This window comes from Aegilops tauschii, chromosome 5, assembly GCF_002575655.3.
Source record: "Aegilops tauschii subsp. strangulata cultivar AL8/78 chromosome 5, Aet v6.0, whole genome shotgun sequence".
In the NCBI taxonomy this organism is placed as follows: domain Eukaryota; kingdom Viridiplantae; phylum Streptophyta; class Magnoliopsida; order Poales; family Poaceae; genus Aegilops; species Aegilops tauschii.
Window position 1 is genome coordinate 88,863,446 of NC_053039.3, and position 27,105 is coordinate 88,890,550.

At 41.7% G+C, this 27,105-nt stretch overlaps 1 protein-coding gene and 1 long non-coding RNA gene across 2 annotated transcripts; one reads left to right on the forward strand and one right to left on the reverse strand.

Moving 5' to 3' along the window:
* The first annotated feature begins 15,243 nt into the window (after window positions 1–15,243).
* LOC109735257 (uncharacterized) lies at window positions 15,244–19,372 on the forward strand. The gene is made up of 4 exons (XM_073498855.1): window positions 15,244–15,435; window positions 18,189–18,196; window positions 18,283–18,805; window positions 18,906–19,372. The coding sequence occupies exons 1-4, from the start codon at window positions 15,244–15,246 to the stop codon at window positions 19,173–19,175; spliced, it is 993 nt and encodes a 330-aa protein (XP_073354956.1). The 3' UTR covers window positions 19,176–19,372.
* A 1,565-nt stretch (window positions 19,373–20,937) lies between these two features.
* On the reverse strand, window positions 20,938–24,849 carry LOC141023298 (uncharacterized). Its single transcript, XR_012184200.1, has 3 exons — window positions 22,721–24,849; window positions 21,691–21,907; window positions 20,938–21,424 (listed from the first exon to the last, which is right to left on the reverse strand). It is a non-coding gene; the product is annotated as an uncharacterized lncRNA (long non-coding RNA).
* Window positions 24,850–27,105: the final 2,256 nt, after the last annotated feature.

Genomic DNA, 27,105 nt, shown 5'->3' on the forward strand with positions numbered 1-27,105 from the left:
ATTTGATTGAAATATCCCTTGATGAACATGATGCTTGATATTCTTGTGGCCATGATGCCAGTATTTATGAAGATGAATTTGCTATAGTTCCTTATGATAAACATGAGATCGTTGCTATTGCACCCATACTTGATAGTTCCTTCGATGAAAAGCATGATTGCAATGATATTACTATAAATTCTCTTGATGACAGTTGTGCTAATACTATGCAAAACCCTAAGCTTGGGGATGCTAGTTTTGCTATGTCTACTACTTGTTGCAATGATCATGATTGGGGTGATTCTTCTTATGATCTTGAAAACTTATTTAAGCCCCATGATGAATATGAGATTGATATTAGTATTTGCAATAGTATTGAAAGTGGGTTTGGAAGAGTCTCAACTTTAGATCCCACATATTTGGAGTATGTTCAATCTTATGATTTTTTTTTATAAAAGTGGGTTTGGAGAGGTCATGACTTTAGTTAATGATATTCCCACTATTTTGGAAGAGTGCCAACTTTGCATGCATGTGGATCATGTAGAGAAAATTTTATGTGATAGCTATATTGTTGAATTTGAATATGATTCCACATGTAATTATTATGAGAGAGGAAAATATGGTTGGAGAAATTTTCATGTTACTAAATTACCTCTCGTTATGTTGAGATTGCTATCGTCTCTTTCTTCTTCCTTGCATATGCTAATTTTTGCTTGCTATGATAATTTGTTTGCTTATAAGATGCCTATGCATAGAAAGTATGTTAGACTTAGATGTGTTTTTCACATGCTATATGATGCTCTCTTTGTGCTTCAATTCTTGTCTTTCATGTGAGCATCATCGAAATTATAAATGCCTAGCTAGGGGCGTTAAACGATAGCGCTTGTTGGGAGGCAACCCAATTTTATTTTTGTTTCTTGATTTTTGGTTCTGTTTAGTAATAAATCTTTCATCCATCCTCTGGTTAGATGTGTTTTCATGTTTTAATTAGTGTTTGTGCCAAGTAGAACCTTTGGGAAGACTTGGGTGAAGTCTTTTTGATCTTGCTGTAAAAAACAGAAACTTTAGCGCTTACGAGATTAGCTACAACTTTTTACTGGAGAGTGCTATTTAGTTGATTCTTTTTGCAGATTATTAATAGATAAATTCCTCACGTCCAGCAATTTATTTTAGAATTTTTGGAGTTCCAGAAGTATGCGTTGATACAGATTACTACAGACTGTTCTGTTTTTGACAGATTCTGTTTTTCGTGTGTTGTTTGCTTATTTTGATGAATCTATGGCTAGTATCGGAGGTTATGAACCATAAAGAAGTTTGAATACAGTAGGTTTGACACCAATATAAATAAAGAATGAGTTCATTAAAGTACCTTGAAGTGGTGTTTTGTTTTCTTTCGCTAACGGAGCTCATGAGATCTTCTGTTAAGTTTTGTGTTGTGAAGTTTTCAAGTTTTGGGTAAAGATTTGATGGATTCTGGAACAAGGACTGGCAAGAGCCTAAGCTTGGGGATGCCCAAGGCACCCCAAGGTAAAATCCAAGGACAACCAAAAAGCCTAAGCTTGGGGATGTGATACGTCTCCAACGTATCTATAATTTTTTATTGTTCCATATGCTATATTATATTCTGTTTTGGACATTATTGGGCTTTATTATACACTTTTATATTGTTTTTGGGACTAACCTATTAACCGGAGGCCCAGCCCAGAATTGTTGTTTTTGCCTATTTCAGAGTTTCACAGAAAAAGAATATCAAACGGAGTCCAAACGGAATGAAACCTTCGGGAACGTGATTTTCGGAACGAACGTGATCCAGAGGACTTGGACCCTACGTCAAGACTTCAACCAGGAGGCCACGAGGTAGGGGGCGCGCCTACCCCCCCCCCCCCCCCCAGCGCACCCTCCACCCTCGTGGGCCCCCTGTTGCTCCACCGACGTACTCCTTCCTCCTATATATACCTACGTACCCCCAAACTACCAGATACGAAGCCAAAAACCTAATTCCACCGCCGCAACCTTCTCATGAGATCCCATCTTGGGGCCTGTTCCGGAGCTCCGCCGGAGGGGGCATCGATCACGGAGGGCTTCTACATCAACACCATAGCCTCTCCGATGATGTGTGAGTAGTTTACCTCAGACCTTCGGGTCCATAGTTATTAGCTAGATGGCTTCTTCTCTCTTTTTGGATCTCGATACAATGTTCTCCCCCTCTCTCGTGGAGATCTATTCAATGTAATCTTCTTTTGTGGTGTGTTTGTTGAGACCGATGAATTGTGGGTTTATGATCAAGTTTATCTATGAACAATATTTGAATCTTCTGAATTCTTTTATGTATGATTGGTTATATTTGCAAGTCTCTTCGAATTATCAGTTTGGTTTGGCCTACTAGATTGATCTTTCTTGCAATGGGAGAAGTGCTTAGCTTTGGGTTCAATCTTGCGGTGTCCTTTCCCAGTGACAGTAGGGGCAGCAAGGCACGTATTGTATTGTTGCCATCGAGGATAACAAGATGGTTTTTTTATCATATTGCATGAATTTATCCCTCTACATCATGTCATCTTGCTTAAAGCGTTACTCTGTTTCCATGAACTTAATACTCTAGATGCATGCTGGATAGCGGTCGATGAGTGGAGTAATAGTACTAGATGCAGGCAGGAGTCGGTCTACTTGTCTCGGACGTGATGCCTATATACATGATCATACCTAGATATTCTCATAACTATGCTCAATTCTTTCAATTGCTCAATAGTAATTCGTTCACCCACCGTAAAATACTTATGCTCTTGAGAGAAGCCACTAGTGAAACATATGGCCCCCGGGTCTATCTTCATCATATTAATCTTCCAACACTTAGTTATTGCCTTTGCTTTTTTACTTTGCTTTTATTTTACTTTGCATCTTTATCACAAAAATACCAAAAATATTATCCTATCATATCTATCAGATCTCACTCTCGTAAGTGACCGTGAAGGGATTGACAACCCCTTATCGCGTTGGTTGCGAGGAGTTATTTGTTTTGTGTAGGTGCGAGGCACTCGCGCGTAGCCTCCTACTGGATTGATACCTTAGTTCTCAAAAACCGAGGGAAATACTTACGCTACTTTGCTGCATCACCCTTTCCTCTTCAAGGGAAAACCAACGCAGTGCTCAAGAGGTAGCAAGAAGGATTTCTGGCGCCGCTGCCGGGGAGTCTACGCAAAAGTCAACATACCAAGTACCCATCACAAACCCTTATCTCCCGCATTACATTATTTGCCATTTGCCTCTTGTTTTCCTCTCCCCCACTTCACCCTTGCCGTTTTATTCGCCCTCTCTTTTCCGTTCGCCTCTTTTTGCCCGTCTCTTGTTTGCTCGTGTGTTGGATTGCTTGCTTGTCACGATGGCTCAAGATAATACTAAATTGTGTGACTTCACCAATACCAACAACAATGATTTCCTTAGCACTCCGATTGCTCCTCTTACCGATACTGAATCTTGTGAAATCAATACTGCTTTGTTGAATCTTGTCATGAAAGATCAATTCACCGGCCTTCCTAGTGAAGATGCCGCTACCCATCTAAATAGCTTCGTTGATTTGTGTGATATGCAAAAGAAGAAAGATGTTGACAATGATATTGTTAAATTGAAACTATTTCCTTTTTCGCTTAGAGATCGTGCTAAAGCTTGGTTTTCGTCTTTGCCTAAAAATAATATTGATTCTTGGAATAAGTGCAAAGATGCTTTTATTTCTAACTATTTTCCTCCCGCCAAGATCATCTCTCTTAGAAACGATATTATGAATTTTAAGCAACTTGATCATGAACATGTTGCACAAGCTTGGGAGAGGATGAACTTAATGATACGTAATTGCCCTACGCATGGTTTGAATTTGTGGATGATTATACAAAAAATTTATGCCGGATTGAATTTTGCTTCTAGAAATCCTTTAGATTCGGCCGCGGGAGGCACTTTTATGGAAATCACTTTAGGAGAAGCTACTAAACTCCTAGATAATATTATGGTTAATTATTCTCAATGGCACACTGAAAGATCTACTAATAAAAAAGTGCATGCGATAGAAGAAATTAATGTTTTGAGTGGAAAGATGGATGAACTTATGAAATTATTTTCTACTAAGAGTGTTTCTTCTGATCCTAATGATATGCCTTTGTCTACTTTGATTGAGAATAATAATGAACCTATGGATGTGAATTTTGTTGGTAGGAATAATTTTGGTAACAACGCGTATAGAGGAAACTTTAATCCTAGGCCTTATCCTAGTAATTCCTCTAATAATTATGGTAATTCCTACAACAATTCTTATGGAAATTTTAATAAGATGCCTTCTGAATTTGAGACTAGTGTTAAGGAATTTATGAATTCGCAAAAGAATTTCAATTCTTTGCTTGAAGAAAAGTTGCTTAAAGTTGATGAATTGGCTAGGAACGTTGATAGAATTTCTCTTGATGTTGATTCTTTGAAACTTAGATCTATTCCACCTAAGCATGATATCAATGAGTCTCTCAAGGCCATGAGAATTTCCATTGATGAGAGCAAAGAAAGAACCGCTAGGATGCGTGCTAAGAAAGATTGCTTTGTGAAAGCGTGTTCTTCTAATTTTTATGAAAACAAAGATGAAGATCTAAAAGTTATTGATATGTCTCCTATTAAATCTTTGTTTTGCAATATGAATCTTGATAATGATGGGACTGAATATGATCCACCTTTACCTAGAAGGCGTTCTAGAAATTTGGAGTTTTTAGATCTTGATGCTAAAATTGATAGAAGTGGTAATAAAGAGGTCAAAACTTTAGATCTCAATACACCCACTATTTTGAATTTCAAGGAATTTAATTATGATAATTGCTCTTTGATTGATTGTATTTCCTTGTTGCAATCCGTGCTAAATTCTCCTCATGCTTATAGTCAAAATAAAGCCTTTACCAAGCATATCGTTGATGCTTTAATGCAATCTTATGAAAAAAACTTGAGTTGGAAGTTTCTATCCCTAGAAAACTTTATGATGAGTGGGAACCTACTATTAAAATTAAAATTAAAGATCATGAATGCTATGCTTTGTGTGATTTGGGTGCTAGTGTTTCCACTATTCCAAAAACTTTGTGTGATTTGCTAGGTTTCCGTGATTTTGATGATTGCTCTTTAAACTTGCACCTTGCGGATTCCACTATTAAGAAACCAATGGGAAGAATTAATGATGTTCTTATTGTTGCAAATAGGAACTATGTGCCCGTAGATTTTATTGTTCTTGACATAGATTGCAATCCTTCATGTCCTATTATTCTTGGTAGACCTTTCCTTACAACGATTGGTGCAATTATTGATATGAAGGAAGGGAATATTAGGTTCCAATTTCCATTAAAGAAAGGCATGGAACACTTCCCTAGAAAGAAAATAAAATTACCTTATGAATCTATTATGAGAGACACTTATGGATTGCCTACCAAAGATGGCAATACCTAGATCTATCCTTGCTTTTATGCCTACCTAGGGGCGTTAAATGATAGCGCTTGTTGGGAGGCAACCCAATTTTATTTTTAGTTTTTTTGCTTTTTGCTTCTGTTTAGGAATAAATATTTGATCTAGCCTCTGGTTAGATGGGTTTTTATGTTTTAATTATTGTTTGTGCCAGGTTAACCTATAGGATCTTCTTGGATGATAGTTATTTGATCTTGCTGAAAATTTCAGAAACTTTCTGTTCACGAAAATAATTGTTAAAAATCACCAGAACGTGATAAAATATTGATTCCAATTGCTGCTGATCAATAAACAAATTGTCTAGGTCTTCCTATTTTGGCTGAATTTTTGAAGTTCCAGAAGTTTGCGTTAGTTACAGATTACTACAGACTGTTCTGTTTTTGACAGATTCTGTTTTTCGTGTGTTGTTTGCTTATTTTGATGAATCTATGGCTAGTAAAATAGTTTATAAACCATAGAGAAGTTGGAATAAAGTAGGTTTAACACCAATATAAATAAATAATAAGTTCATTACAGTACCTTGAAGTCATCTTTTGTTTTCTTTCGCTAACGGAGCTCACGAGATTTTCTGGTGAGTTTTGTGTTGTGAAGTTTTCAAGTTTTGGGTAAAAGATTTGATGGATTATGGAACAAGGAGTGGCAAAAGCCAAAGCTTGGGGATGCCCCGGAAGGCATCCCCTCTTTCGTCTACTTCCATCGGTAACTTTACTTGGAGCTATATTTTTATTCACCACATGATATGTGTTTTGCTTGGAGCGTCTTGTATTATTTGAGTCTTTATTTGTTAGTTTACTACAATCATCCTTGCTGTACACACCTTTTGAGAGAGTCACACTTGATTCGGAATTTATTAGAATACTCTATGTGCTTCACTTATATTTTTTGAGCTATATAGTTTTTGCTCTAGTGCTTCACTTATATCTTTTAGAGCACGGTGGTGGATTTGTTTTATAGAAACTATTGATCTCTCATGCTTCGCTTATATTATTTTGAGAGTCTTAAAATAGCATGGCAATTTGCTTTAATTAATATCATGAGAAATTTGATGCTTGATAATTGTTTTGAGATATAAAGGTAGTAATATCATAGTTGTGCTAGTTGAGTAATTGTGGAATTGAAAAATACATGTGTTGGAGTTTGTGATTCCCATAGCATGCACGTATGGTGAACCGTTATGTAACGTAGTCGGAGCATGAAGTATTTGTTGATTGTCTTCCTTTGTGTGGCGGTCGGGATCGCGCGATGGTTAACTCCTACCAACCCTTCCCCTAGGAGCATGCATAGTAGTACTTTGCTTCGAGGGCTAATAAATTTTTGCAATAAGTATATGAGTTCTTTATGACTAATGTGAGTCCATGGATTATACGCACACTTACCTTTCCGCAATTTTCTAGCCTCTTCGGTACCGCACATTGCCCTTTCTCACCTTGAGAGTTGGTGCAAACTTCGCCGGTGCATCCAAACCCCGTGATATGATATGCTCTATCACACATAAACCTCCTTATATCTTCCTCAAAACAGCCACCATACCTACCTATCATGGCATTTCCATTCCGAGATACATTGCCATGCAACTTTCCACCGTTTCATTTATCATGACATACTCCATTATTGTCATATTGCTTTGCATGATCATGTAGTTGACATTGTATTTGTGGCAAAGCCACCGTTCATAATTCTTTCATACATGTCGCTCTTGATTCATTGCATATCCCGGTACACCGCCGGAGGCATTCATATAGAGTCATATTTTTTTCTAAGTATTGAGTTGTAATTCATGAGTTGTAAGTAAATAAAAGTGTGATGATCATCATTATTAGAGCATTGTCCCAAGTGAGGAAAGGATGATGGAGACTATGATTCCCCCACAAGTCGGGATGAGACTCCGGACTAAATAAAAAAAAAGAGGCCATAAAAAAAAGAGAAAAGGCCCAAACAAATAAAAAAATGATGAGAGAAAAAGAGAGAAAGGACAATGTTACTATCCTTTTACCACACTTGTGCTTCAAAGTAGCACCGTGATCTTCATAATAGAGAGTCTCTCATTTTGTCACTTTCATATACTAGTGGGAAATTTCATTATAGAACTTGGCTTGTATATTCCAATGATGGGCTTCCTCAAATGCCCGAGATCTTCGTGAGCAAGCAAGTTGGATGCACACCCACTTAGTTTCTTTTTGAGTTTTCATACACTTATAGCTCTAGTGCATCCGTTGCATGGCAATCCCTACTCCTCGCATTAACATCAATTGATGGGCATCTCCATAGACCGTTAATTAGCCTCGTTGATGTGAGACTTTCTCCTTTTTTGTCTTCCCACATAACCCCTACCATTATACCTTATTCCACCATAGTGCTATATCCATGGCTTGCGCTCATGTATTGCGTAAGAGTTGAAAAGGTTGAAGCGCGTTAAAAGTATGAACCAATTGCTTGGCCAAAACCGGGGTCGTACATGATATGAATATCTTGTGTGGGGAAGATGGAGCATAGCCAGACTATATGATTTTGTAGGGATAACTTGCTTTGGCTATGTTATTTTGATAAGACATAATTGCTTAGTTAGTATGCTTGAAGTATTATTGTTTTTATGTCAACATTAAACTTTTATCTTGAATCATATCAAATCTGAACATTCATGCCACAATAAGAAGGGTTATATTGAAATTATGCCAAGTAGCATTCCACATCAAAAATTCTGTTTTTATCATTTACCTACTCGAGGACGAGCAGGAATTAAGCTTGGAGATGCCTGATACGTCTCCAACGTATCTATAATTTTTTATTGTTCCATGCTATATTATATTCTGTTTTGGACATTATTGGGCTTTATTATATACTTTTATATTGTTTTGGGACTAACCTATTAACCGGAGATCCAAACCAGAATTGCTATTTTTTTGCCTATTTCAGAGTTTCGCAGAAAAAGAATATCAAACGGAGTCCAAACGAAATGAAACCTTCGGGAACGTGATTTTCAGAACAAACGTGATCCAGAGGACTTGGACCCTACGTCAAGACTTCAACCAGGAGGCCACGAGGTAGGGGGCGCGCCTACCCCCCCCCCCCCCCCCCCCCCCGCGGCGCGCCCTCCACCCTCGTGGGCCCCTGTTGCTCCACCGACGTACTCCTTCCTCCTATATATACCTACGTACCCCCAAACTACCAGATACGGAGCCAAAAACCTAATTCCACCGCCGCAACCTTCTGTACCCGTGAGATCCCATCTTGGGGCCTGTTCCGGAGCTCCGCCGGAGGGGGCATCGATCACGGAGGGCTTCTACATCAACACCATAGCCTCTCCGATAATGTGTGAGTAGTTTACCTCAGACCTTCGGGTCCATAGTTATTAGCTAGATGGCTTCTTCTCTCTTTTTGGATCTCAATACAATGTTCTCCCCCTCTCTCGTGGAGATCTATTCGATGTAATCTTATTTTGCGGTGTGTTTGTTGAGACCGATGAATTGTGGGTTTATGATCAAGTTTATCTATGAAAAATATTTGAATCTTCTGAATTCTTTTATGTATGATTGGTTATCTTTGCAAGTCTCTTCGAAATATCAGTTTGGTTTGGCCTACTAGATTGATCTTTCTTGCAATGGGAGAAGTGCTTAGCTTTGGGTTCAATCTTGCGGTGTCCTTTCCCAGTGACAGTAGGGGTAGCAAGGCACGTATTTTATTGTTGCCATCGAGGATAACAAGATGGGGTTTATATCATATTGCATGAGTTTATCCCTCTACATCATGTCATCTTGCTTAAAGCGTTACTCTGTTCTTATGAACTTAATACTCTAGATGCATGCTGGATAGCGGTCGATGTGTGGAGTAATAGTAGTAGATGCAGGCAGGAGTCGGTCTACTTGTCTCGGACGTGATGCCTATATACATGATCATACCTAGATATTCTCATAACTATGCTCAATTCTGCCAATTGCTCAGCAGTAATTTGTTCACCCACTGTAAATACTTATGCTCTTGAGAGAAGCCACTAGTGAAACCTATGGCCCCCGGGTCTATTTTCCATCATATTAATCTTCCAACACTTAGATATTTCCGTTGCCTTTTATTTTGCTTTTATTTTACTTTGCATCTTTATCATAAAAATACCAAAAATATTATCCTATCATATCTATCAGATCTCACTCTCGTAAGTGACCGTGTAGGGATTGACAACCCCTTATCGTGTTGGTTGCGAGGATTTATTTGTTTGTGTAGGTGCGAGGGACTCGTGCGTGGCCTCCTACTGGATTGATACCTTGGTTCTCAAAAACTGAGGGAAATACTTACGCTACTCTGCTGCATCACCCTTTCCTCTTCAAGGGAGAACCAACGCAGTGCTCAAGAGGTAGTAGGATGCCCCGGAAGGCATCCCCTCTTTTGTCTTCGTCCATCGGTAACTTTACATGGAGCTATATTTTTATTCGCCACATGATATGTGTTTTGCTTGGAGCGTCTTGTATGATTTTAGTCTTTGCTTTTTAGTTCACCACAATCATCCTTGTTGTACACACCTTTTGTGAGAGACACACATTAATCGGAATTTATTAGAATACTCTATGTGCTTCACTTATATCTTTTGAGCTAAATAATTTTGCTCTAGTGCTTCACTTATATCTTTTAGAGCGCGGTGGTGGTTTTATTTATAGAAATTATTGATCTCTCGTGCTTCACTTATATTATTTTGGGAGTCCTTTAGAACAGCATGGTAATTTTCTTTGGCTATAAAATTAGTCCTAATATGATAGTATCCAAGATGGATATAATAAAAACTTTCATATAAGTGTGTTGAATACTAAGAGAAGTTTGATACTTGATGATTGTTTTGAGATATGGAGATAGTGATATTAAAATTGTGCTAGTTGAGTAGTTATGAATTTGAGAAATACTTGTGTTGAAGTTTGCAAGTCCCGTAGCATGCACGTATGGTAAACGTTGTGTAACAAATTTGAAACATGAGGTGTTCTTAGATTGTCATCCTTATGAGTAGCGGTCGGGGACGAGCGATGGTCTTTTCCTACCAATCTATCCCCCTAGGAGCATGCGCGTAGTGCTTGGTTTTTGATGACTTGTAGATTTTTGCAATAAGTATGTGAGTTCTTTATGACTAATGTTGAGTCCATGGATTATACGCATTCTCAACCTTCCATCATTGCTAGCCTCTTTGGTACCGTGCATTGCCCTTTCTCACCTTGAGAGTTGGTGCAAACTTCACCGGTGCATCCAAACCCCGTGATACGATACGCTCTATAACACATAAACCTCCTTATATCTTCCTCAAAACAGCCACCATACCTACCTATTATGGCATTTCCATAGCCATTCCGAGATATATTGCCATGCAACTTTCCACCGTTCCATTTATTATGACACGCTTCATCATTGTCATATTGCCTTGCATGATCATGTAGTTGACATCGTATTTGTGGCAAAGCCACCATGCATATTATTTCATACATGTCACTCTTAATTCATAGCCCATCCCAGTACATCGCTGGAGGCATTCATATAGAGTCATATTTTGTTCTAGTATCGAGTGGTAATCATTGAGTTATAAATAAATAGAAGTGTGATGATCATCATTAATAGAGCATTGTCCCAACTAAAAAATAGAGAAAGGCCAAAAAAAGAAAGGCCCAAAAAAACAGAAATAAAAAGGGACAATGCTACTATCCTTTTTCCACACTTGTGCTTCAAAGTAGCACCATGATCTTTATGATAGAGAGCCTCTTGTTCTGTCACTTTCATATACTAGTGGGAATTTTTCATTATAGAACTTGACTTGTATATTCCAACAATGGGCTTCCTCAAATGCCCTATGTCTTCGTGAGCAAGCAAGTTGGATGCACACCCACTTAGTTTCTTTTGTTGAGCTTTCATACATTTATAGCTCTAGTGCATCTGTTGCATGGCAATCCCTACTCCTTGCATTGACATCAATTGATGGGCATCTCCCTAGCCCGTTAATTAGCCGCGTCAATGTGAGACTTTCTCCTTTTTTGTCTTCTCCACATAACCCCCATCATTATATTCTATTCCACCCATAGTGCTATATCCATGGCTCACGCTCATGTATTGCGTGAAAGTTGAAAAAGTTTGAGATTACTAAAGTATGAAATAATTGCTTGGCTTGTCATCGGGGTTGTGCATGATGAGAGCATTTTTGTGTGACGAAAATGGAGCATGACCAAACTATATGATTTTGTAGGGATGAACTTTCTTTGGCCATGTTATTTTGAGAAGACATGATTGCTTAGTTAGTATGCTTGAAGTATTATTATTTTTATGTCAATATTAAACTTTTGTCTTGATTCTTTCGGATCTGGACATTCATGCCACAATAAAGAAAATTACATTGAAGATATGCTAGGTAGCATTCCACATCAAAAATTCTATTTTTATCATTTACCTACTCGAGGACGAGCAGGAATTAAGCTTGGGGATGCTTGATACGTCTCCAACGTATCTATAATTTTTTATTGTTCCATGCTATTATATTATCTGTTTTGGATGTTTAATGGGCTTTATTATACACTTTTATATTATTTTTGGGACTAACCTACTAATCCAAGGCTCAGTGCAAATTGTTGTTTTTTTGCCTATTTCAGTGTTTCGCAGAAAATGAATATCAAACGGAGTCCAAACGGAATGAAACCTTCGGGAGAGTGATTTTTGGAACAAACGTGATCCAGAGGACTTGGAGTGGACGTCAAGAAATCATCGAGGAGGCCACGAGGCAAGGAGGCGCACCTGCCCCCCTGGGCGCGCCCCCCACCCTCGTGGGCCCCTCGCAGCTCCACCGACCTACTTCTTCCTCCTATATATACCCATATACCCCGAAACCAACCAGGAGCACCATGAAACCCTATTTCCACCACCGCAACCTTCTGTACCCGTGAGATCCCATCTTGGGGCCTTTTCCGGCGCTCCGCCGAAGGGGGAATCGATCACGGAGGGCTTCTACATCAACACCATAGCCTCTCCGATGACGTGTGAGTAGTTTACCACAGACCTTCGGGTCCATAGTTATTAGCTAGATGGCTTCTTCTCTCTCTTTGGATCTCAATACAAAGTTCTCCTCGATCTTCTTGGAGATCTATTCGATGTAACTCTTTTTGCAGTGTGTTTGTCGAGATCCGATGAATTGTGGTTCTATGATCAAGATTATCTATGAACAATATTTGAACTTCTCTGAATTCTTTTATGTATGATTTGTTATCTTCGCAAGTCTCTTCGAATTATCTGTTTGGTTTGGCCTACTAGATTGATCTTTCTTGCAATGGGAGAAGTGCTTAGCTTTGGGTTCAATCTTGCGTTGCTCGATCCCAGTGACAGAAGGGGAAACGACACGTATTGTATTGTTGCCATCGAGGATAAAAGGATGGGGTTTATATCATATTGCTTGAGTTTATCCCTCTACATCATGTCATCTTGCCTAATGCGTTACTCTGTTCTTATGAACTTAATACTCTAGATGCATGTTAGATAGCGGTCGATGTGTGGAGTAATAGTAGTAGATGCAGGCAGGAGTCGGTCTACTTGTTGCGGACGTGATGCCTATATACATGATCATGCCTAGATATTCTCATAATTATGCACTTTTCTATCAATTGCTGACAGTAATTTGTTCACCCACCGTAATACTTATGCTATCTTGAGAGAAGACACTAGTGAAACCTATGGCCCCCGGGTATATTTTCCATCATATATGTTTCCAATCTATTTTTACTTTGCAAGCTTTACTTTTAGTCTTTATCATAAAAATACCAAAAATATTATCTTATCATCTCTATCAGATCTTACTTTTGCAAGTGGCCGTGAAGGGATTGACAACCCCTTTATCGCGTTGGTTGCAAGGTTCTTATTTGTTTGTGTAGGTACGAGGGACTCTCGTGTGGCCTCCTACTGGATTGATGCCTTGGTTCTCAAAAACTGAGGGAAACACTTACACTACTTTGCTGCATCACCCTTTCCTCTTCAAGGGAAAACCAACGCATGCTCAAGATGTAGCAATGACCTGGAGGCAATAATATTTGTATTATTATATTTCCATATTCATAATTAAGTGCTTATATTCTATGTTATAACTGCTATGATCCTGGAATATGCAATTCAGTGGAAAACCAATATGCACGTGTGGAATGATAAACGGTTAAATAAAAGGTTCCTAGTCTTGCCTCTGGGACTAACTCAAGTGTTGTTGGTGATCACGTTTTCCGGATCTTAGGATATCGTTGAGTGTAACGATGATCCTTAAACAACACTGAGATTAATATCGTTGAGTGTTGTTGGAGAACGATCATATTGAATCGACCCAAACTTGTTTGTTGTGAATTGGATTAATATCGTCTATATTCAATTGTAATGACACGGAGTGTTAACGTGTGATCTTGATCCTTAGACCATGAGATTATCGTGGTCACTTCTAACCATACGGATAGCTCAAGAGTGGGATTTGCTCAAACGTCACCTGTAACACAGTGATCATAACGACAACTTACAGGTTCATCGAAAAGTTTGACAAGTGGCCCGATAGCTCAAGAGTAGGATTTGCTCCTCCAACATGGAGAGATATTCTTAAGGCCCTCTCGGTGTGACGGCGTCAATCATCATCTGGCCAGACACACGTGACTTCACCACAGGGATGCCGAAACACAATAACAAGAAAGAAGAACAAAATCGGTAACGAGGATTTCGGTATAGTGAGCATGGTGATGACTCAAGAGGATACCGATACATCTCGGGTTTTGTGAAGTATCATGTAGCAAAGGTAACGTCACATGATAACCAAAGGTTCACTCGAATATCATTCGTGTATTCATAGGGACCGGTATGGATGTCCACGATCCCTCTGTCGGTCATTGAACGAACGGTTTCGTTCATGTCTATGAGTTACCGAACCTACGGGGTCACAAGCTTAAGGCAATCACGATTTGCTGAGTGTTAGTAGGAAGGAAGTGATGAGAATGTATTTTCGGAATTGTTTCATTAATATTCAGAATAGTTTCAAGAGGATCTGGAAGCGTTTTGGGGTCACCGGAAGGGTTGCGGTAAATATCGGGTAATACCGGGTATCACCGATATATAGGCAAAATTGTGTCTATCATAGCTTGCCCTGGTAATAGCTATCGTATCCACACGCCTGTGCTCCGTGATTCGTGTGGGGCTGGAATGGGAAAAGAGGTGAAGTGATTTAGGAGAGTTTCTGCGTTTTGCCTGTCAGAGAAAAGGCTGCGCATGCGGCAGTGTGATCCTGTGGTCCAACTAACGCATGACATGCTAGTGGGGCTAACTCCTCACACGTGAATTTGCCTTTCCCATCCGGTGGAACCTCTGGATGAAACGAGTCATTTGTGTGGAACTGATTTTGTGGTGCTCTTTGCTCTGTTTTGCATGTGAGCACTATGTGGGCCCATTTGGATGTGCATGGGTTGACCCAGGTGAACTTGGCTATTTAAGTTTTTTTATTCATGTGTGCGGCAGTTTTGTGGTAGTACGGTCCGTAAGCATAATATCAAATAAGCATGTGAGTGGCTCTAGGTGTGATTAGGCACCATCAGCTTTTCATTTTTTCCATAAAGCCCATCAGTACATTGTGCCGTCAGAGAGAGATGTCGCTAGCTGGTGGGAATTTGTGTTTTGTTTGCATAGGGTGTTCTGGACACCGGTGGTGACTGCTACTCGATGTATTCCTCTGTCTCTCCCAGGTGACTGCTAGCGTCGTACTCGTACTCCTACACACTTCCTCCTCTAGCTCTCCCCACGCCATGGTCACCAAAGTGCTCCTCCGCACGCATGGTCGTTGTGCCTTGCCGACGTGCTCCTCGCCTGCCACACTCCGTCGGGTGCCGCGTGGAAGCCACGTCCAAGGCTCCTAGCAGCGCCTCCACGTTACTCCGACGAGAACCGCCCCGCCTCTCCTCGTGGTCGCCCGCGGTGATGGTCGCGCGCGTGCTCCTGCTGGACCCGACAGTGGGCTCCCTGCAGGTGACGACCTCCTGCCCATGGCACTAGCCACGCGCGCCACCGGCACAACCGTACCTCGAGGTCACCATCTCCCGTCCATGCTTCCCTAGCTACGACCCGTGGCTTGTATGGGGGACTACCATGTTAGGTAATCTTGTCAAGGACAGTTGATTAGTGTTAGCTAAGTTAATTAGTCATCGGGTATAAAACTACTATACGTACTTAGTTTGGTCTAGTTTGTGTCCACTAAGCTAGGTAATATTTAGGTAATCTTGTCAAGAACCGTCAAATCCAAAGGTGATGCTGAACGAGCCTTTACCAAAGAACCGATACGAGGGAGTTGATCGCCCCAAAGAACCGTCAAATCCAAGGGTGGTGCCGAACGAGTCGTCATCAAAGAACCGATAGGAGGAAGTTGGTCGCCCCAAAGAACCGTCAAACCCAAGAGTGGTGTCGAACGAGTCTTCATCAAAGAACCGATAGGAGGGAGTTGGTCGCCCCAAAGAACCGTCAAATCCAAGGGTGGTGCCGAACAAGTCTTCACAAAAGAACCGATAAGAGGGAGTTGATCGCCATGAAGTACCGTCAAATTTAAGGGTGGTGCCGAACGAGTCTTCACAAAAGAACTGATAAGAGGGAGTTGGTCGCCATGAAGAACCGTCAAAGCCAAGGGTGGTGCCGAACGAGTCTTTACGAAAGAACCGATAGGAGGGAATTTGTCACCCCAAAGAACCGTAATCCAAGGGTGGTGCCTAACGAGTCTTCACGGAAGAACCGATAGGAGGGAGTTGGTCACTCCGAAGAACCGTCAAATTTAAGGGTGGTGCCGAACGAGCCTTCACCAAAGAACCGATAGGAGGGAGTTGGTCGCCAGGAAGTACGGTCCAACCCAAGGGTGGTGCCGAACAAGCCTTCATGAAAGAACCGATAGGAGGGAGTTGGTCGCCCCGAAGAACTGTCAAATTCAAGGATGATGCCAAATGAGTCTTCACGAAAGAACCGATAGGAAGGAGTTGGTCGTCACGAAGTACCGTCAAGTCCATGGGTGGTGCTGAACGAATCTTCATAAAAGAAGCGACAAGAGGGAGTTTCTCGCACAGCTACGCATCAACTGTTTTCTTTTTCATATTCAATTTTGAGATTACTAGTAGTATATTTGCGTGCAGGAGCACATCATGAATTGAGATGCCTGTACGTGCATATAAGGAGTTGCATTAAACTATCCATCCTCTTGCGCTTAAAAAATTCGTCCTATTGTACATGCATTGAAGGTTCTGACACTCCTGTACGTGGGCTACATATACGTAAGGAAAATCATGTATAAAACCAAACCATAAACGTACGCTTTACACAACTCGATAGTCTTTCATCGCACGTAGTTCTACATTAAAATTAGAGGCTATATGCATGGGGTGGGAGCGCTAGCTACCGGTGTGTGACGTGTCACAGACCAGTGTGAAATACCACATAAGAACGAGTCTGTGCGGTTCCATGCATGGTGGTTGCAGACTCTATCGATAGCTGTGTATGGAACCGTCGCGTTAAGTGGACCGAACCTATGATGTGTCTCCGACTGGTGTCACATGCGAGAGAACGGGGTGGTAACGTTTTGTCGTACACAGTGGAACCAGTGGAAGTAATTTTCTTAACGCAAGGAACTTGAAATAGACATGCTCATGCAGAAAAGAACAAAGGGACGCCACACCAGGCCCACGCAACGCAGCCTTTTGTCAGCCCACCAGGTATAAAGCGGACAGTACCAGGCCTGCCTCCACCTCCAATAATTCAACAAATGGGTTAGATTTAAAACAGGACCACACAGCCAGTTCGAATCACGAGGCGTTGCCTACGGTTCCGATAGCTATTTCCCTAGCAAGCTATGGTAGAAAAGAATAAGTTATTCTTCATCCAAGGTAATCTTACGATCACTTCATAATTAAATTACATTTGGAATTCAAATAGTTACATTCCTATTGATTCACTACGTAAAATTTGGTATAAGAAAATAAAAACATAGGTCATAAGACAAGAAAATTTGGAGTTTATGTATATTTTACATTATATTTTTACGTTTGTAATTTTACATAACATAAAATATTTTTTACGATGATTATATATTTTTTACGGTCTCTTTTTACATCAGAAATATGACAAAACTTACGGAACGTAAAATTATAGTGCATTGATGGTAAAATAGAGGGGGTGAAAAATAACTATTCCTCACCCAGGGTGACGAATAGTCAATCTATGGGCTATTCTGTTTCGCGTAACAGAATATTATTCTGTTACCCTACTTGAACTGATGAATTCGAGCGGCTGTACTGATTCTGTCATTTCGTTGAACTGATCGTTTTCTATTAAAAGTGCAAATAAGAGCCCCTCCCTCTCTCCCCCTGTCTGTTCAGCCGGCCACTCCAGCCGTCGACCGAGCTGCTTGTGGCTGAGGACAGGGATCAGGTGACATGCACCTTTGCATGTCACCGTGTGACTTGCGGCCTAAATTCAAATTTAAACATTATGAAAAAATCTGAAAAAAATCATGCATAGTCACAGCACATATTAAGATAATCCCTAAAAAATTCAGATCAAAATTCGAAACATACATCAAGAAGCAAAAAAAAAGAAATCTGTCATGAATAGTTGCAAATGGTTCTGTGTATACTATTCACATCTGAGTTTCTTTTTTTTACTTCTTAATGTATGTTTTGAATTTTGATCTGAATTTTTTAGGGATTATCTTAATATGTGCTGTGAACATGCATAATTTTTTTCAGATTTTTTTGTAATGTTTAAATTTGAATTTGGGCCGCGAGTCACACGGTGACATGCAGATCCCTGTCCTGTGGCTGATCCCTCCCGGCAACCCAGGCCCTACATCCAGCGACCGCGACTTTCTCGGCTACATCTTCCACAATGGCTCCGCCTCCTGGCGCAGCGGCCGTGGAGAGCTCACCCTCCCACGGCTCCCCAACCTGCGGCGCCCTACCAGTTCTGCCTCTTCCGCTGGCACCCCAAAGAGCACTCCTACCACCACGTCGACCACAACGGTAACCCGCTCCCCCATGGCCGCCACCGCGTCGCCCTCTCCGGCGAGGTCTCTTTCGCGGGCTCGGCTGTGCGGCCCGAGCAGGTGCACCTCACGTTCTCCGATAGGGCCGACGAGATGCGGGTGATGTTCGTGTGCGCGGACGCCGGAAAGAGGGCCGTGAGGTATGGGCTTGAGAAGGAGGAGGAGAAGGGCTGGACGGAGATGGGCACGGAGGTGAGGACGTACGAGCAGAAGCACATGTGCGACGCGCCGGCGAACGACAGCGTAGGGTGGAGGGATCCGGGCTTCGTCTTCGCTGGCCTCATGAATGGGTTGGAGCCCGGAAGGAGGTACTTTTACAAGGTAAACCAAAGATTGGATTCCCCGCAAGAAAATACTCAGAGAGTGAACCTGCAAAAGAACACCTAAATTTATCAATCGTGACAGCAATTTAGCGTTCCAGCGGCAGCAGATTGTTCTTCCAGTAGCTTGCCCAGCGGAGGAGCCGGCCGTCATCCCGAGCGGCGCGCTGTTCTCCATGTCGTCAGGTGACTTGCTGGAGCTCGACGACAAGCAGTGGTTTGGCGGCATGGTTTCCGGGTCGTACTACGAGAGCTTGGCGCAGGGGATGCTCATCGAGCCGCCGGACGCTGGAGCGTGGCGAGAGGACAGCAAGCACAGCGGCATGGCGGAGACGCAGACGCCCTGTGGAGTTAATCGTTCAGCTAAGTAGAGCACAGTTATACTCTACATAGTACTAGTTGTGTTGCGTTCTTCCCAATTTGGGAAGAAACAGAGGAGGCACTTTGTTCCTTAATTGTGTGTATAGCAAGTTTCCGATTTCCATTTTTTGAGAGAAAGGGCTAGATTGCTTATTTGCATCCATCAATTATTGTTGTCCATGAATCAAAATCCATTTGCTGTTTGAAAGGGCCAGATTGCTTATTTGCTTATCCACAAAATTTCACAAAGAATTGTCAAATGCGAAACTTTCGAAGAGCCCAAAGATTTCAGTTCAACGTCTACGCAAAGCCATTGAAAATGTGAAACTTAGTCATGTTGAACGTTTTCTCAAATTTGCAACTGGTGAAGAATAATTTGAAATACGGTGAGACCCTTCGTGTTGTTTTCGCGTCAGAAAAAACAGAGTACTCGTACTAATCTATGTGTATGCGTGTACCGAGGAGGTATTTTTAATAGAGTAATTTTGAATGGTTCCGAAAAAAGTATTTGAACTGATGTCCGTATGGGTTTGTACTGATCGTGTTTTCACAGACTAGACTTTACTCTCTTTTTTGGTACGGTTTTTCTCATAACTTTTCAATGGTTTACGGTATTATAGTCCTCGGACTTGCATGGTTTATATCTTGAACTGAATTATATTTTTCAAAAAGAAAATGTTTTGTGTGTTTCTTTTTTGAACTCTTTTTTTTGCAACGATGTTTTTGGACTTCTCGCGTTTTGCGACTTGAACTTTTACCATTTGAATTTCCGTGGGCTTTTTTTTTGTTTGGGCTTTTTTCCAAACTTATCTGAGACGTCATGTTTGAACGTACAACTTTTGTAGTTGTGAACTTGTCATTTTTTCCATCTATTAAGTTGCTTTTTTCCTCCGAACTTTTACTGGTACAATTTCTTTTTTTGCAAATTTAATGTCCCTTGAGTCAGAACTGATGCAATTTTAAATTTTAAATTTATGGTACTTATGGTACTAGAGAGTTTGTACTTCTTAAAAAATAATCACTCGATGTTCTTTTAGTTTTAGCTTTTAGTTTTCTTTCTCATCCTTATCCTCACCGACGGTGTCATCACACATCGTACCTTTATGGTTTATGTAGTTGAACGGACTTACATTTTTACCATCCCCTTCTTTTAAAAACTTATGTTTTCTTCTCCAAACTTCCTACCTGACGAGAATCGGAACTTATTTATTTTTTACAATTGTACTTCCAAGTGTCTTTAATGACATTTTCACATTTTTACTTTGCTTTACCTCATCAAACAGGCGCACAACACATTTGAAGAAACAAAATACGAATCTTGGAAGCACTAGGGGGATAACCATTTGCACAGGACTTCATGTGTGCCTTCATCATAGAAAAATATACTGAATACCACCAAGTTCTAAGGTTGAACAAATGAATCATACAGAATATTGTCAAAACCCGCATTTTTCTCACTAAAACAAACTTCTGTACTTGCATACATCCCTCTTTGAACTTGGACGGCACCTAGTCCTCAACTCGAACGATGACCAATGCTCAACTCGAACGGAGGAGGTTGTCGTTGCTTTTTAACCATGAATGCTTCGAAAGACACTAGGAATTGCTTCAAAAGTACTTTATACTTTTGAACATGAGGGTTCTCTCAGCTGGGCCAAGAAGCAATGCATACATTATATTTTTATTCTACAAGAACAAAATACATCATATTGTTCTCTAACACACACCGAATACACATAGAACACACACACTTAAGTTCAGAGAACCATCATGTTTATGTTTGGAGAATAAATGCATTTAAGCTCAAAGAACAAATGTGTTTAGGTTCAGAGAACAAAACAATCTTTAGTGTGATTTTCTACATATGGATAATCGCAGAAGCAACATAGTTGGACTGAAGCTCTAAAATTTTTTGGAAACTGCAATTGGAAAGGTGAGCATCAAGTGGTAATTAAGGAAGGCTAACAAAAACGAAAGTAGCATTTTTTACATGACGGGTAGTGGTAGGTATTGGTTCATTGCTTTTTCCATCCAGTATGGTGTCAACAAGGATGCGGTAGCTCTCGTCCTCGATGGGCGCCCAGTCATCATCGAAGAGCTTGAGGAGGAGCTTCAGGACTGGCCAAACATGCTAATTGGAGAAGCCAAGAGGCTTCATCACCTCCAGCTCCTTTCTAGTAGCATTAGCGTTGTTGGAAACCATGGACTTTAATGAAATGGTTCAGGGATCACTCCCAGTCAATCCCATTTGCTACTTGTGCTGCAGAGAACATGAATATAAAGCAGATGGTGAGTCATCGATTTTTCTTTACGATATATCTAAACTTACAAAATTTTGAAACTTGCACTGACGATATTAGGGTGATATATCTAAACTTTACTGAATTTTGAAGAAACTCGCTGCAAATCATTACTTATTAGGTGATATATCTAAAGTTTCAGAATTTTGAAACTTGCACTGATGATATTTCTGCACACGCAACAACTATTCTGTGATTTTTCATGGACTAAAGGTAGAATACGCACCGAACTAATATTAAGTCTGGTATAGAAATTCTCTATTCATGAACTGACAATATTTCTTCTATGTGGAATACACAAGATCTCCTCAATGGGCCATGATGCAGGCATCGCCGCAGGCAACACTTGGCGCACCAGAGAACCTGTACTGTTGGATTTGTCGAGAGAGGACTAAGGGAACACGCCGGCGTTGGGGTGGCGGATGCAAGTATTGGAGTTTAGCCTAAAATCACAAGAGAATGGATCAAAATGAATTCAGGTTGACTTCTAATCTTTTATCAAGCTATAAAAGTTAGAACTGATGTTACACAAACCGAGGTATTTTTTAAAAGAACAGCTCACGTAATATGTATAGTACCACTGTTTTTTTCATTCTCATGAACAAATAACCATAGACTAACGAGAGAATGTATTACTCGACACTAGGCATTTTCTTCTCAGAACCACTTTGGTTTTCTTTTCTTTTTCTTCACTTTTGCTCTGCTTTCTTTTTTCCTTGCTTTATGAAGTGCCCCATCAGAAAAGTTGAACTTTATATTTTACCAATCTCCACATCTACTGAAACTAAGGGAGCTCCTTTTGAAACATGTACGATAAACTGAAAAGGCATATACAAGGCCAACTGAAAAACCATATACAAGGTGAACCGGAAAAGCTTCTGAGAAAAAAAAGTGAACCAACGTTTTGTTGTTTTTCTAGTTACTAAACTACTTATTACCATAACAGCGGCTAAACTGATGCTGCATATGTATATAGGAAGGTTACTGGTACCAAAAAATTAGGACAGTAAACAACATTATAAATTGAATTCCTGAATGTTCAGTCCAAGTGGTACTAGATGATGATAGCTGATGACTATGTCTATAGAACTGAAGCAAGGAATAGATGAACTAATGAACTATAATACATATGCAAAACAATACTATCATATGTTCAGAATCCCATGATAACCTCATATTCGACAACACATGCACAATCAGATAGCAAAGTAAAATTGCATTAATATTTCAAGCAGCATGCAAGAGAGAACACTAACCATCCAGGGCTTGGTTGAGTGAACTGAAGTCCATAAAAGTTTTGGACGTTTTGTTTGGAGATGGTTGCACGAGAACAATGGTGTGCCTTCCTGCCAGAAAACAAAACAGATAAATATGCATACAGAAAAGCAGCATTTCCTCAGTGAGCTATGATGGAGGCATCGCCGCTGGCAATACTTGGCGCATAGGAGAACCTGCACTGCTGGATTTGTCAAGAGAGGACTGAGGGCAGCATGTTCCCATGGCTTTTTTTCTGGAGTAGTCGCTCTCGGTGAGTGAAAATGCACAGGGAGCAAGACCAAACAATAATATCATTAGTTAAGATCCTCAATCTGAATAACCTTGCTTATTCTTGGGTTAGCACCTAAAGTACATACATGTAAAAGTTCTAGAATTTGATAAGAAAATTGAAGTAGTTTGATCTGGTTAGTACTACCGTAACTAGATACATGTAAAAGTTAAGTGACAACAAGTTCAAAAGAAATTCAGAAAATGAAATCGAATTGATGGGCTTACTTCATGCATTAAATTATACACCATAGTGTCTTGTCTGGATGTACACGACGGAGCCGGCGGGCTGCACATCGAGCCACGCTGTGCAGAGAAATGGTGTCGAATGATTCAGTCTCGGTGGGCTGGGAGCATGGCATTGCTGCTATCAGAAATTTTTACCATTGATTTCTGAACAATAGGTACAAGAATCACCAAAAGTTGGACTGAAGCTCTAGGAATTTTAGCTCAAAGAACAAACACGGTTAAGTTCATAGATGAAACATAGTTCAACGTTCTTCAGTGTGATTTTCTGCATAAGGAAAATCGTAGAAGCAACATAGTTGGACTGAAGCTCTAGCAACATAGTTGAACTTTGGAAATTTTCTGCCGGCCGGCCCTATGAACAACTTACCATTGATGAACAATGCCCAACCTCAGCCCTAACGTTCTTCAAGTTACATTTAAGAGGAGCCAAAAAAATTGTTCTGTTACCATTGACGAGAGCTAAAGTAATTACAATTATCCTAACCAGCATATGCTCAAACAAGTTGAGGTTTCTTTTACTTGGGAACAACTTCAGTTCACGTTTCTCTCACATAAATAAATTTTAGTTTAGGCTTAAGAGACAGTCAGTCTGTGTTAACTGAAAACAACTCAAGTTTAACATGGCACATATCCTAGAGATACATGCTTCTCAAGCCTGAACAAAGGCAAAAAAATTGATTTTTCAATGCGTTGTAGGCAAGAATGGATCCGAGTCAGAACTGATGCGATTTACTCCATCGAACTACTACGAAAGTTTTCTCTATACTGTTATGTTTTTAACACACAAGTATTGAACTGTTTACTGCCTTCCCATTATGAATTGATGGCATAGTACATGTTGAACTGTTACACAAGAGCAAAATTCAGAAATACATATATATTTGGTGTACTCCAAATATGTGCAGTTTCAGGAACAAAACTTTCTGAACCTTCTATACTAAAGAACTTGAATGATTAGTCCAAAACTTTCTGAACTTGAACGAGCTCGCCGGAGAACTTGGACTGAAGAACTTGCACACGGCGAGCTGCAGGGGGTAAGGGAGGGCGGTAGTGCGCGGGATTCAGAGGCGGCGAATGGAAGTGGAAGCAGGGGGTGAGCTGCCGACGCGGTGGAAGCAGAGAGGACATCAGCACGTGGAAGCAGGGGATGGGGTGGCGACGTGTGGAATCAGCAGGGAGCGGTCGACAGCGCGTGGAAGGAAGGGGACGGGACCCGGCGATGCCTAAAATCAGAGAGGAAGCGGTCGCCAGCGTGGTGGTTGGTGGTCATGGCTGCAGGTGCGGGGCGGTGGACGCGGCGGCCGGCGGGGGCGCGGTATTTTCGCCTGTAGGTAGGAAGTGGGCGCGGCGAGTCGCCGGTAGGTGGGAGGGGGAGAGGGGGCAGAGCCGCGGTTGGTAGCCGGGGAGGTGGGAGGCGGGGGCACGGCTGGAAACCGGTGAGGTGGGGGGCGGGGCCGCGGCTGGTCGCCGGGGAGGTGGGAGGTGGCGGCACAGCTGGACGTCGGGGAGGTGGGAGGCGGGGCCGCGGCTGGTCGCCGGGGAGGTGGGAGGCGGGGGGCAGCAATGCAGTGTAATTCTACGTTCCGTATGTATCTTATTTCTGACGTAAAAAGAGACCGTAAGAAAATATATAGTCGCCATATAAAATATTTTATGTTATGTAAAATTACAAACGTGAAAACATAGTATAAAATATACATAAACTCTAAATTTTCTTGTCTTGTGATCTATATTTTTATTTTTATACCAAATTTTACGTAGTGAATAATTATTTGAATTCCAAATATAATTTAATTATGAAGTGATCATAAGATTACCTCGGGTGAAGAATAACTTATTCTGCACCCTGGGTGATGAATAGCATCACTATATATATGATGGTTGGGACAACTTTCCAGGAGTTATGATGTTGGTCCTTTGATGACCCGGTAAGGTGGTGTCATGCCGAGTACACCTGGCCGGACGACCTATTGTTATAGTTTTCCTTGTTAGCATGGTTATCCATTCTTTCATGAGGAAATTGTAAGACTTATTCTACAAGTTATTCCTGATGGATCCTTTGTACTTCCAAAGTCTGATCTTCACCTGACGACCATGTCAATGCTATTTCGAAGCATGTCTATGGTACTTCGATTTTCAACAAGAACATTTGAAGCCAATGCTAAATGTTTCTTACTCAATTATCCAAACACCGCTGTATGGGTAATGTCATGAAATTTCTCTCCCCTATCTAAAGAGTTTTCTACATTATATCATGTCATGGATATCATGCTTTGCTTGTCCTTGGGAAAGATATACCCTTGAAATATGTGTTTAAACATATTTTCCTTTCCATTATTCTGTTTAATCTGATAATCATATTTTCCTTTCCATTGGTTGGTTTAACGTTTCTTGTGATCTATATGATCTAAGCAGTAATGTTCTCCTGCTTATGTAAACACCTCGGTGTACAATTCTGTCAGCAAGACCCTGTTACCATTGTTGATGACATTCCAGTAGCCACTGATGGACGAGAACTTTGCTTATTGGTCCGCCTCGTTCAACGAGCAGGAAAATGGTTCTCTTCATCCCTCGCCCTTGGTACCGATGTTGTTGCCGACATAACCGACAGACTATCCTCTAACATGCATTGCTTACATGATCGTGCAAGATGTCACCGCCCTTCCTACTTTTAACCCACATGGTAGGCCCATAACCTACAGTTCCACAGGATCGAAACCTGACTCTCCTGTACAACCCTGTTTCTAATGGTTATTCCTCACGCTTGGCTTCGTATTTAATTCACGGGTCACCTTCCTAGTGCTCTATTCTGGTATCAGACGCAATACTTACTCTCGTTGCTTGAACCCCTTTCACACTTTGTTTCAGGCATCAAACGATTCACCCGCTCGAAACTTCTCATGGTACCTACTTACCTTGCTCTCGATATTGTCTTAAGTTTCCATTCAAGAGTTACTTTCCGCCACCATCCCCGATGTTATCAACCAGATAGTCAACCTTTCAGAGGTCCGTTTTTCCGAAGTTACCCCTTGTCCTTCATATGTACAATGAAAACTCCGAAGAAAGGATGACGACTTCATCGTGAGGATTATAATCTTACAACAACTAAAAGCTAATAATACTAAAAAGAAAACATAAATGCAAAATTAAAACAAACCAAAAAAATAACTAAAAGGAGACCCCCCCACTTGGCCACGGCCCAGCTGGCCTCTAGGCTAACCAGGCCGGCCCAGCCAGTCCCCCACCTCCCCGATTAACCCCACTCCCCCGTGACCTAACCTACCCATGCCCCCACTCGCCCCCACGTCTCCCTCGTCTCCCATACGCGCCACAACACACTCACGCACGCACAAGGCAGCGCCCCGTCCCGTGCGCCTCCTACCCTCCCGGCCTCGCGCGTCCCGCCGGCGACCTCGCTGGAGCCCACCTCGCCGGAGGCCCCGTCGCAGATCTGGTCTCCCTCCGTCCCCTGATGCCCGCGCCTCCCCCTCTCCCATCCTCTGCGCCCCCCGATTGGATCGGGGGGATCGAACCGCCACCGCCGCCCGGAACGCCACCGCCACGCCCTACCTCGTCGACGACCACCTCGCCGGACTGCCTCCACTCCGTCCGCGTCGTCTCCGACCTCCACCTCGCGCTCCACTGCCCCGTCCCTATGCCTCGCGGTGAGGACCCCGGTCCTCCTCTCTCCCCTCTGTCCCCGTGCACGCCGACCACGCTCACCACGACCCCGCCGCATCCACGGCCGCGCCTTCGCGCGCGCACCTGCGTGCCGGAGCTCGCGCTCTGGGCAGCACGCGCTCACCCCACGCCCGGTCCCGCTCCCGTGCGCCCATAGCCGCGACCG